General features: G+C 37.0%; 1 protein-coding gene across 3 annotated transcripts in view; it reads right to left on the bottom strand.

The window, feature by feature from the left end:
* The window catches only part of SNX29 (sorting nexin 29), a 140,851-nt gene extending 127,857 nt beyond the window's left edge, over positions 1–12,994 (bottom strand). For 2 of the 3 annotated variants that reach the window (XM_071760693.1, XM_071760694.1), the window contains exons 1-6: positions 12,755–12,994; positions 6,547–6,611; positions 5,668–5,720; positions 4,261–4,385; positions 2,275–2,455; positions 390–460 (exon numbers count right to left, since the gene is read on the bottom strand). In XM_071760693.1, coding sequence (XP_071616794.1) covers positions 390–460; positions 2,275–2,455; positions 4,261–4,385; positions 5,668–5,720; positions 6,547–6,611; positions 12,755–12,761 — 502 coding nt within the window. In that variant the 5' untranslated portion in view covers positions 12,762–12,994. The remainder of the gene's footprint in view (positions 1–389; positions 461–2,274; positions 2,456–4,260; positions 4,386–5,667; positions 5,721–6,546; positions 6,612–12,754) is intronic. The other variant, XM_071760692.1, reaches the window with a different exon arrangement.
* Positions 12,995–13,437: the final 443 nt, after the last annotated feature.

Here is a 13,437-nt window from a genome sequence, read left to right as displayed (position 1 = left end):
CATGTGTTCACCTGTAGTTTGGGTCTACTAGTTTATAGTCTACTACTATAAAATTCCATCATTGCTCTGCTCTAGTGAGGAAGAATGCATACTGTTTTCTCTAAATTGACCTATTTTTAAAAAAAAAAAAAGCCAGCCCTGATCACTGAAGTTAGAAAACTTGTGGGGCTTCTGAACTGGAGGAAGGCCAGATTCAGTGTTTAAAAAGTTCATAAATTCACAGCATAAACTGGCATAATACCTTGACTACTCACCCTGAATGTGCATCTGACACACATTTTCCACATAAGCAAAAAGTGTGATAGAGAAGCTCCTAGCAACCAGAAACAGATGTAACATCCCAAAACAAAAGTTTTCAAAGAACAGTAGCATTTAAGAGAAAGTCTTACCAGCTGCCATAGTAGGGATCATACTAGAGCGTTCCTCATCCATCATAAAAGACCAGTCTTCATAGAAGACACTATAATTTTAGAAGAGAAGAAAATAGAAAAAAAGTCCTATATTAACATATATTCTACTTCTGCAAGACATGAAAATGCTGAGAAGTAAGTATGAGTGGATCAAGTTATGTCACAATAACTCCCTGAAGCCCTGAAATAGACTGAACTGTCTGAACAGTTATGAAAGACTTGCTAAATAGCATTTTATCTTCAGTTTTAGCTCTACAGTTTTTTTTAATGGGAACAGCTATTCAGGGCAAGGAGGTTCATACTGCATTAGCAGCCACAATATGTCTCTACATCTATTACTACACTGCATATGTTTTCAAATAACTTTAGCTGACCACAATTATCAAGTTATTTTATAAAAAATATTAGAATGTGTGAATACAAACAAAAAGATCCACTTCATCTTGAGCAACCTGGTCCAGTGAAAGATGTCCCTGGTCACTGCAGAGGGGTTGGACTAGACAATCTTTAAAGGTCCCTTCCAAACGAAGTAATTCTATAACCACATCAGCTATGCTAAATAGAGACAACTAGGAATTTGAATGTAGGGGAAGAAAAAGTTAACATTTATTTCACTGTGTACATATGAATTTAGTTGTTATAAATAAATCTGTTATTTCAGGAGCAGGATGCTGCAGTTTTACTGTCAGGATTCGGTTCACTAATCATAAAAAACTGATAGAAAGGAAAAACTCAAACACTATTAAACAATTTTGCCAGATTCATATAGAAGTTTCCAAAACCATATAAAAACTGGGGATGGAAGCTGGTTCTGTAAATCCCATTTCATTGCATAACACTTATATCTTATTCTGGAATAATTTCAGTAATAATATTTTATGTACAATGTAGAGAGTACTGATAATCTTGCTATTGAGCAAGTATTGCTACACACATGTAATTAGTGACATAGCAATCCAAGTCACTAATTTCCTCACAACAGTTTTCAGTTTTTTTCCTTTGTTGTTTTATAAATCTTTGTTTGATTTCATATCAAAATCTATCTTGCAAGACGACAGATGGGAACAGACTAAAAATTAAAAAGTGGTAAAAACAAGCTTAGTTCTCACAATAATCTTATCCAATACATCCATTAATAGATTCAAATGAAAACTTTCCTTCTGCTGAATTCACTGGACTTCATCAAGCTCAACCACTATTGATAAAAGGAGAAAACATCCCAAATTTCCAAAAAGAAAAGGAGCTGAAGACATACAAGGAAAAAGGTAGGACTCAGTTAATGATGAACTTAGGTGCATTTTGCACAAAGTTCCCAGTAATTTCACAATGCATAGCAAGCTATTTTCAGTAACTCCAACACCAAGGTTCACCAACTGGTACAAAACTACTTCCAAGTGACCTGCAGTAGTTACCTATTGCTCGACTTTTGGACATTCTCAGTTACAGCATGAATATCTCCAAAAGGCAACAGGCAGTTAACAATGGTGAATGGATAAGACCAAGGTTGCAATTGCATACTATTTTAATGGAGTAAGAGGGGCACCTCAAAGCACGGTGTCAAGGCCTCAGTGGGGAAAACTGCTGAAAAAACAGGAAGGAAATTGGGAAAGGATGGAAATGAAGATGAGGATGAAAGCATCCAGTCTCATATGCTAGAATGAAGTAAGTTTCATGTGACACGTTGATAGAGGCACAAGCCATTATCTTAATGGCTGCCAACATTTTAAAAATATGAGGTTAAGTGACATAGCAATTGATATGGTTTATTATTATAGCTGTGGGGTTTGGTTGCTTGCTTGGCTTCTTAACATCAGTACTTCATTTGTCAAAATATTTCCTACATTACAAATACCAAACAGAGTACCTGAGTCGATGCTTGTCAGCAAGCAGCATGTGAACATATCTTTCCAGGGAATGTTCATTTAATGCACAGCGCAACCAAGCCCGGCCTCTACCAATGTCTGTAGTAATTGTCTTCAGAGAGTAAAATCGCTGCAATTCGTGTTTATTCAGAACTTCTTTCACATAGTACCAAAACACTGGCTCTTGAATAAAATAAAAAATAATCGTTATTAAAAAAAGACCAAAAAAACCCACTAAGCTCATATCTGAATGCATTTATCATGCATTTTTATAAAACAAGAAGGTATTGGCATATGACTTGGAACAAAGGTGAATCATTTACTGTCTTCATGTAACTCTCCAGTTAAATAGGTTATTTATTTCTACAGAACGCAGCCTAAGCACTTGGAACTTTTCAATTCACTGAAAAAGATGAACACACATGAAAGGATACTTTTATACATTTTTAAATAGAAGTGACACTTGAAAACCCACCTAAGCTAGTATTTATTCCATAAAACAGGCTCACATGTTCAGTTTAGAATATTTTATGCAAAGGGATAAAATGCTTTAGATCACTACCTTATTTTGTGTGAATGTTAAAAACTACATGCAAAGGAATGGGTAACTTGAGAATTTGCAGATATATAAAGGACAAACTCGTGTTATGCAAAATTAAAAAAAAAAAAAAAGTTCTATTTAAAAGGCATTCATACCCTTTACACTAATATAATTTCTTTGCCCTGTCCCCAAATATTCTTTAAAAAGGTTTTTGCAGTTGTCTCAAATGTCTCTGTTGAAGGTAATAAAAAACCTACACGAGGAACTGTAAATATACAATAAACCACCTAGTATTTTACATATTCCTGTTTCTTAACTAAATAAAGACATATTAAGGACTAAATAAGGACTTTAAGGACATATTTCTTACAATTTATCTCTTAGGGTTGAATTTGCTCAGAGTAATAAGAACAAGCAAACACCAGATAATTCACAAGTACTATTACAAGACTACTGAACAGTTACTGTATGGTATAGTTTGGCAATCTTTAGTCATTTATATTGCATCAAACACTGCTTGAATGCATCTTTATAACATTAACAACATTCACATGGCTTTGATTTGTTATAAATAGAATTAGTTGAATGATGAGAATGGCTTGAAAGATGTTAATCTATACAGCTATTAATACATTAAAAGACTGAATTTAAGACCAATAGGATATTTTTAAAAGCAAAACAAATCCAAGAAACCAAAGCATTACAAAAAAATTTATAACACATCAGTCTCTTCCTGGCTTCTTTTGCCAGATTAATGCTCAACCTTTTTTTTTAAGTTAATAAAAAAAGGAAAAATTATTCTACTGAACAATTGAATCATACACTTTCACCTCAAATACTACACCAACTTTTGATCATAATCTCAATGCAGACAGCTTAAAGCAGAAAAAAAACCTCTTCAAAGTGAGAGAAATTGCTTATTACATATGAAAAATCTTTTTAAATATACAAATTTGTAGAAAAAAACATCCATGATGAGACTCTTTCTGCTAAATAAAGAACATGAAGTCAGATTTTTAATAGGTTTTCACTGCAGCTTATGACTTCTTTCAATAATATATGCTCACTTGAGCGTACAGAAATTTTTTATAAACCTCTGCTGAAAGCCAAAGACAGCATTAAATTAGCAAAGTTTATAATTTTAGAAGCTTAAACAAGCAGTTTAGACTCATTAAATTAGTAAAGGTTTTGGGAAATAAGTCTCACAACTACACAAGAATAACCCAGAGTGGGGATAATGGAATTGACAAAGCAGATGCAAAACTAGAGAAACTTGGTATGAAAGTTAAATTAGATTAAGAGAACAGTAACCACCTTCACTGCTTCCTGACAGTCCAAGTATGCTACCAACAGTCTGCAGTTTGGGTATGTTGCTTAAAACTTGCATTGTGTTGACTGCTTGCACTTACCAACTGCTTAAAATAGACAGTTAAGATTAACAAATCACCTGTTTCAGCTTTACTGGAGAAACCTGCTGCCTGTTTGATTGCTGCTGCTGTCAGTGCTAACCCTCGGCTCCTCCGCAGACCGTGCTGAAACACAGCTTCAAACTGAGCACACAAACAAGTCACTCTGCAAAAGAATTTGTGAAGAGATCATATGAAAACAACTCAACTAAGTTTCTGTATAGCAAGTTCAATCCAAATCTCTGTAAAGGTGAACCATTACCTTATATGTAGTGAAAGACCCCCCCTTATACACTAACATTATTTGCAAACACTATAATTTAATTACACCAGCCTCATCATGACTATTCAAAGCTGTGGCACAAATTACATTCAGGAGAACTGGCAATCAAATTGAGAAATCATCCTCACCAGCTATATGGGTTGTTAGTCATGTTATTTCAAATTCAGATTACTGGCTTTTCATGTAATGCAATTACATGAAATTTTTCATAAATATAATTTGTACTACACATGCAATGAATTATTTTCTGAAAATATGCTTCCTATACATTGATATACAGTTCTGTAAATTTGCAATAGTGCACTATAGCTCAAGTCTAGGAAAACAATTAAACACACATTTTCATGTCCTTCAGAAATCCTTGGCATAGGAACATGATTTTTTTTACTGGTGATGGGTTGAAGCTTCAGGTTTTGATTATGTTATCTACAACACTATTTATAAATTGCCAATTTTTTAAAAATATAACCCAGTTAATAAATCCATTTTCACACAGGTAGGAACATTGCAAAGCCAGCAATTCAGCCTGCCAAAGAAAGGAATATTATTGTAACCAACAAGGAACAGTAAGGCTTTGGGGGCTTTGAGCAACCTGGTCTAGTGGAAGGCATCCCTGCCCATGCAATGGGATTGGAACTAGATGATCTTTAAGGTGCCTTCCAAACAAAACCATTCTATGATATAAAAGACACAAATGCAATCTATTTGTTTTACATCTTATCTTCTCTAAGTTTGGGGGGTGGGGGACTATATTCAGGGTAAGAAAAAATAAGAATGCAAATTTTCTTAATGAGTATGTGTTAAACACAGCTGACACTTAAGTGTCAAGCTTCATGAAACACAGGTTTATTGATAATAAATATGCACTCATTTTATAAGAGGTTTTAGGGAAGGTAAGTTCCCCAATCTCATGGTCAGACCTCAGAAGTAAATGATTTGTCGTGAGCTCTGCATCTTCTAATACACTTGTGACTTCATACAGAACACTCTCCAAGCTGTCAAATTTGTAACAAGATAAAAAAATCAGAGTCCCATGTCAGTCTTTATGTAAACAAAAAGAACTGGGTTGGCTGCTTTTTTTGAGCTTGTCAGTTGCTTTGTGCCATGTTTTATGTCACTATGATCCATAATCTAAGCATGTTAAAAGTTACTTAGACTGTTTTACCTGCTATCAGAATCTGAAGCAATTTCTTTTCTTCCTCCAAACCGTATTTGACACTGCAATAAAAAGATTTTAGGGATTTCTTGTTACACTAACAAACTCAATACTGGGAAATATTTCCATATATCAAACAAAGTCATTACAAAGAAGAAAACAGTAGAAAATAAAGCACTGACCAATACAGCCTACCAAAAAGTGATTTACAACACCACGCTCCACTAACTGGCTACTCTTGCAAGTCAAACATATCCTTGCTTGCCAAGCAACAGACATACAGCTCCTTCAGTAAATTTAAAATTGAGTTAAAATTACTATTTTTGAGTTTTAAATGTACACACCTCCCCCTCAAAAAAATAAAAAAAAAAGCCCCTATTCAGCTCAGCACTAGAGAAAAATCATTCTTAGAATCACTGGCTTATTTTTTAGGCAGACTTTTGCCTCCCAAGCTCTCCTAAAATGAATCATCTATGAAATCCTATTTGCTGAACTCAAATGCAAGATACAGGCACACAAAAGCAAATGCCACCTTTAACTGTATCTTAACCATTCACTAAAATCCTAATGTAAAGAAAAAAAGCTGCCACTGTAAAATGTTAACCAGTTCAGCCTTTCCATTACACTATAATTTAGTTCAGACATGTAGTACAAATATAAATTTATCATATATATTCTGTAATATATACAAATATTGCAAATATGTCAAGAACAAGAATTTTAAATACTGCATGAAAGTTATTTGCTAGCAGACACAAAAACTCAGTAGTACCATGTGAAAGACTTCTCAGTTGTCTCATAAAGAAGACAAAAACAAGGCAGACAGTTTCTACTAGAACTGACAACTCTGAGTAAGTACACTGTAGAAATATGCAACAGATTTCTCACCTGTTTAACTGCATCAAGTAGCCGTTCTAGAAGAAATTGCCTTTTAGTGTCATTGTTCTGTGAACCTGAAATTCAATAAAATTTTATTATATTTCATAGCTTTTTGAGAAAAATAGATTTGGGAAAAAAACAGAGCCCTGAAAACTTTCTTCCCATGTCAATTATTCCATTAAATTAATTAATGTATTTTTTCTCAGTAAAATAACAGCGCAAGTCTGTGGTTTGAGGGTTTGTGTAGCCTTTCTCCAACATGCAAGAATACTGTTTGAAATATCATCTAGAGTTTTAATACAGTAAGATTTTGGTTTCATAATATATTACAACAATACCAAATAAAGTATAACTCTGCATAATCAGCACAACTTACCCCTAGCTTCTTAGCAGAACCACCAGTGGAGCCTTAACATAAGCCTGTAGCTGTCCTACTTTAAGATTATTTTATTTTATTTAGTTTTTGGTTGGATGGATTAGTTGTATGATGGAACTCACACTTCAACTGGGACAACTACTGGGGGGACACATCATCACAGCATAATACAAGAATGGAAAATGAGAAACATGATGTCCTGGTTTGGGCCAGGATAAAGGTGATTTTCTGTCTTGTACTTTTGCTTTCAGCTAAGTCTCCTGTAAGTAGTTGCACTTGCTGAAATTAACAGCAAGTTTCTCAGACAGTGTGTGTTTCTAGGACTGATAACACTTGATGTTTATAGTTACTGCTAGAGACTGGTGTGCAGAGCCAAGGACACTGCTCAGCTTTGAGGAAAACATAAAGAGGTCCCACCTGCATCCCTCCTTTGGGGAGGAACGGACAAGATAGATGCCAGAATTGACCAAACAGAGTATTCCATCCCATATACGTCATCCTCAGTATAAATTTGAGGGATCACAAGGGCCAAGCCATTGATTTCCTGCTTCCAGCTTCCGGCTGCCTGCCCTTCCTGCCTTTCCTGCTTCCATTCCTTCACCTGGCATCCTGGAAGGATCCCATCCGTTCGTCTGCCTGTGGTCCTGATCCGTGCCAGCCCTTATCTGTGTGTTCCTGCCTCCAGTTCCCGACTGCTGCCGACTCCAGGAGTCCAGCCTGGACTTTCCCAGAGCTGCCCTGCAGCCTCAGTGGTGACGTGAGAGTTATTGGGGGAAAGGGGGGAGGAATGTGGTATCCATTTTCCTGTATATTTGTATATATTTAGTAACTTTTTCCTATTTATCATTACTGTTTCATTAAAGTTGTGTAGTTTAGTTTCCAACCCATAAGTCTCTCTCCCTTATTCTCTCTCCTTTCTTATCAGGAAGGAGAGAGAGATTAATAGAGAGCGTCTGTTACTTGGTTTAATTGCCGGGCCAGTGTTAAACCATGACACGTGACTATCTTCTTAGGGTCAAACAACCTTACCCTAGAAAGTTTTAAGTTATGTGAACAGAGAGCAATTGTTACAATAAATGCCTTAAAATGTAACTCTCAGAAGCACAGGTCTTAATGAGTAACACTTATAAAATCTAGTTTGCTTACTATGCAAGCAACTATGCAAGAGGTTCTTCAATTTCTCAACCATTTCAACAACCAAAAACATTTTGGTATTTGCTTGACACAATATTCTTTATAAAATCCCCTGAATATGTGTAAAATGACTTTATATGTGTCAAATGCCACTACAATTCCTTCATTCTGAGCTTAAGTTCAAAATCTACTTCAAAAATCTGACTGAAATTAGTCATTCTGGTTTTCTTTTCCTCTCAAAGAACACACAACCAATACATGCACACACTTAAAAGCCAATTAACAAAACTCTGTATGGGCAAGGTCTTCCGGATACTGAAAATCAAACACCACAGAATAAGCCCTCTAGCAAAGAGAGATAATATTCAAAGAGAAATGTTTCTTCCTCTTGCTGTCCAACATTGTGAGGTCCAATCCCAGCACTTCCTATCTTCATAATACATTCAAAGCAGTTTGCTCCGAAACCACCAGGAGGAGACAGAATTTGTCTTGCTGAAATTATTCTGCCTTTGTTTAATCTTAAATATGGGACTAGGAGAAAAAGCCCCACAGTAAGTCTATAATACACAATGCCAGAATAAAGATAATGGAAAAAAAGTGCAAATGTAGCTGCTAATTAAGCTTCACAATGGTTATTTAGCTGATTGAAGGGGATAAGAAGTTATACTTCTTATTTTGAACTCTGACTCAAACTGAGCAGACATGAAATAAACCCCATACCAAGTAGGAAATAAATTCCAAACAGCTATGGTAGTTATGCCACTGTGCAGATAAGGTTAAATTCATATAATCCCTTCTATGCCACTTTGTTCTCCCTCAGAGATTACAGTTTTATCAAATTATACTCAGTGCTCTTACTATGCATGCATTGCCAAAAACTGACACATGCCTATGCATCTAAACACCTTATAATAAATCATGTAACTGTAAAATAAGGAAAACAATTAAATCTCAACTTTTAATACTACCCTTCATGCACAGTAATGTTAAAGATACACAAACCTGCAGATTTTCTGTACTATTTCAAAACCTGTTACTTCTGCAGCCTTATGCTATCCACATACCTGCAAGAATAGGCTCAAAACTACTACTTCAGAAAAATGCAGCAATCCATCTCCTGAAAAACATCTGATGAAAATACTAAATATCTGGCTTGAGTTTGTCTTCCGAATGCAATAAATGTTACGTTTTAAATTCACATCTCTTTGGCACCTTTATCTTGTAACACAGAAATTATTTGCACCATGATACCAGACTATGATCTATATTTTAAAAATCCATAAATACAGAAAATCTACAGAATATCACTATGCTAACTGATGTTCTAAAAGACTAAAGCATGAGATATCAAACAGCCTTAAATTTACATACACAGACTGAGGGGCATTGTCATTATTTTACTTGTAAATTTGTACTAATAACAATTATGACTACATGTGATTACAACAAATAATTTCCATAAACCTTTCAGATCAACTTTACAGTTAACAGGGCTATGAGGCCACATAATGTCCAAACCAAAGGACAGCTGAGGTGTCTTCAGATTCTTCCATTGCTCTGCTTAACACAGAAATTTTCAGGTAGAATAAGAATATTCAAAAAATCTAACATTTATTTAAAAACTGAAATACTAAGTTGTGTTTTTTTTCAAGCAGATGATACATTTTTCTTTGTAATAAGACCAGAAAATCTAGTACTATTTAGCAATTATTTTGTCTCAAGTAGATGGAATGTAAAAATAAATGTCTACCAACTCTAAGATCTTGCTCTTTTACAGTCTTCATTTCCTAAGTCTCTAAAAACAATAAAAGCACATTTTCTGCCAAGAGCACCAATTAAATGTGATCAAGTCTACTTGATTTAAAGACTAACAGTGTATTATAAACTGTTACAGAATATCTTTCTACTGCTTCACAATAGTGGTAACTGCAGTAACATACATACAAAACACAGAACACAGAAACAGCATTACTCAGGAAAAAAAATGCTATATTTAGACCACTGCAATAAAAAAGGAAGTTAATACATGAGTCTAAAAATAATTGTAAGAACACAACTTCAAGGCTGCAAAAACTAAGAAACTTAGAAACTACTCCCATCAACATCCAAGTCAAAAAGACATAAAAATAGCCTCAGGTACCACACCTGCCTATGTGAACCTTGTCATTTTTTGTCGTTTAGGGTCATGCTTGTCTCCATACTCTGACAGAAATACCCACACCTACAGCAGAAGAAAGCTGACTATGAAAGTAAAGGAAAAGAGGATTCTTTACAGTTACTGCTCTCTTCACCATCACATGTAGTGTACAAGCTAAAAAGAAAGATTAAAAAAAAAAAATCTCAGATTTTTTTTACATAGCTCTTTAAGTCTTGTATGCAAAATTTCAGTCTGTAATTCCTTTTGCTTGCTCCAATACCAGTTCCAAGGGTACAAGTTTAAGGTGAATCAAACACAGACCCTAGTTTCTACACTACCTTTTATCATTCCTGAATTAGTTGCATTTTTATGTTTTTTGGAAACTGGCATTGAACAAGTGACAATGGCCTTAGTTCTTGCCAAATACATAAATCCAGTATCCTTGGGTCACTCTCCTTTATAGTTTAGCCTACTCAACACTGCCCAATAAAATATTAGTATGCAATTAGTAAGCAGCATTAGTAATATTACTAATAACTACAGTAATGCTCAAATCAACAGGAAGTTACATTCACATCTACTAGAAATAAACTGCAGCTAAAATATATATATATATATTAAAAATAATTATAGCCATTAGGGAAAGAGGTTCTTCTGTTTGTATTTTACTTTCACGGGCTAAAATCAGGCAAGGAAATAAGTAAAGATAGTGTTGTTACAGCCACTAAAAAATTATATGGTTAAATTTTATTATGTTAATATTTGCCATCTCCTTTATCTGAAACACTCAAGATAATGACACACATTTCTCTGTCCTGACCTCTTCAGCCCTACATTATTCTAGAAAAATACTGTAAGTATTGTATAACAGTAATTTTTGACAAAGTGCAAAATGAGCATTCTTTTTGTTATCCTCTTGTCTAATAGAACTTGTTTCCCAGGTCACACAGCTCTTGGCAAGAGCTACACATGGGTAGGCTGACCATGCACTTGAACGATTAGCCTTAATGTCACCTTAAGCATTACTGTATTTTAAGTAAATGTTTTCTCTCCTCAAAAACCTCTCTCTTCATTGTTTAAAAAAAACAAATTCTAAAGGTATTTAAAATAGCTACATAATGAGGCCTTATGCTACCCAAGATGCCACCTTGCCTTTTGACTCACAGAATTCAACTAGAGCTCCCAGAGATTACTCACTTAGAAAGATTTAGGTTCTGATTTGTATAAATTTGCAGGCAGCTTGTCCCTGCCTGAATTCATCATTGAAACACTGAGGTTTTCCAAATGAAAATGCTGACTCTTAAAAACTGTACCGTGTCAAGATCTGAAACATTCAAAAAGCTTCCTTTTCCCTTGGTTTGAAAGATTTAACTGTTACTTGCATCTTTCACAGTGGTAACTAACAGTTTTCTCCACGATAATATTTTTTTCCTCATCTTCATCAACAAAAAGTCATTTGCCTTCTTCTTACCACAAAGCTGAGAACAAAACAGGCAAAACACAACTGAAGTGTATTAATTTTGAGGAATGACTGCTATCCATAAAACATGCAGCATTTAGTTACTCCAGTTAACTCTTCAATTCTTTTTCTACTATCTTTGGCAACAGATGTCACTTGTACTGACTCAGGGTGGGAGAAAACCATGATATAGTTCTCAGGTGCCAAGTACTGTCTGCAACTTCCACTACTGAAGTAAAGAAACCCATAAAAGCATTTAGTAAACCACCTTTTTTAAAAAACACCCTAGCAAACCCTTGACAATGTGTTTTAAGACACATTTACAGGAAAAATCTATCCAAATTTCTTCTTCCATCCTACATAACTCTCCATACTACCCCATTCAAGGGGCTATACCTCCTCCAAATCTAAAGTGTGTGGGTCCCAATTCTCATGCTTTTAAATATTTCCCCTCACAAATACCTCAAAAACCTCACGATTTAGCTCATGCATCACTTCACTGTAACACAGAGGCCAAAAATTGCCACATCCACAACCAACACAGCCTCATCAGGTCTGAGCTAGGGAAGAGGAAACGGTAAACCCTTCATACTGGAAAAGGCCACTTTTTCCAATACTCATGCTTTTCGCCTTTCTCACCAGCTGCAGGCCAGTAAGTTCGGTTTTGGTTTTGGCTTTTTAATGTATTTTCTCTTGCTTTTTTTTTGAAAAAACTGTGGTTTTGCACAGTTAAGGCAACACAGACCCCCGAGCCCAGCACCGCTTGTGCTGTGATCCAGTGTCACGCTCCAAGCCAACCTTTAGAACGAGGTAAAACACTTCTGGGGGGCTTTGGGGGCCAAAATAAGGAGCGGGGTGTAGTGATGCAGCCAAGGGCCGAGCCCTACCCCGCACTCGGAGACAGAGCAGCCGAAGCCTCCTGGGACTCACCCACAACCCCCAGGCCCACTAGGGAGATCCAAGGGGGCAAAAAGGTGCCTCGGCCAGCAGAGCACAGGGCCACGCCAGGCAGAGCAGGCAGCGGGGATCCCTCAGGCAAGGTTCCACACCAACCCCATAGTGGCCCAGAGACCCAGTGGCGCAGAGGGTCCCGTTCGAGCCCTCCACTCACCACTCATGGTGGCCGCGGAGCTCCCACCCTCCGTTCGCCGGACCGGTCCCTCCTCCTGCACAGCCCCGAACCGGGCCGGCCAGTGCTCACACTCCGCCCCGGAACTTCGCCCCGCCGCCCCGGAAGGTAAATACGGCTCCGTGCAGTCGCGTCGGCCCTGGAGGGTGGCGGGGAGTTCACCTGTCCCCGCAGGCGCTTCCCGGGAGAGCTCTCACGGTGCCACCTTCCCTTCTCCTTCCTCCTCTTTTCTTTCCTCCCCTCACAGAGCCGAGCGCGGGCTCCTGCCGGGCGCGCGGCTGCCAGCCCCGCGTGCTGCTGCACGGAAAAAGGCGCGAAGCTGCTCGGTCCGTCCCGGCACCGGTACCGGCACCGGCACCGTCAGGCAGTAACGCCATGTGCTTAGCCCCGGCGGGAAATCCTGTGGTAGTTTCTCCAAAGAAAACCTAACGGTCCAGCCCGTGCGGTAATTCTGCGGGGAAGTGAAGAAATACCGGGCGAATGGAAAATGAGAAAAACGGAGATAAAATGTTCGGTACGTGTGCTGTGTAAGCTAAAAGCCCTGAAGGATTCATGCTAAAAAAAAAAAAAAAAAAAAAAAAAGGTACAGAAATTGTGAAAACCTCCGATATAAAGACATGGCAGAGTAGTGAAATGATTTTACTAAATGTTGTAGACTCCCTGTA

Source organism: Heliangelus exortis, chromosome 17, assembly GCF_036169615.1.
Source record: "Heliangelus exortis chromosome 17, bHelExo1.hap1, whole genome shotgun sequence".
NCBI classification, from domain to species: Eukaryota; Metazoa; Chordata; class Aves; order Apodiformes; family Trochilidae; genus Heliangelus; species Heliangelus exortis.
The sequence above is the reverse complement of the archived record's forward strand: the minus strand, read 5'-3'. Positions and strand labels throughout refer to the sequence as shown.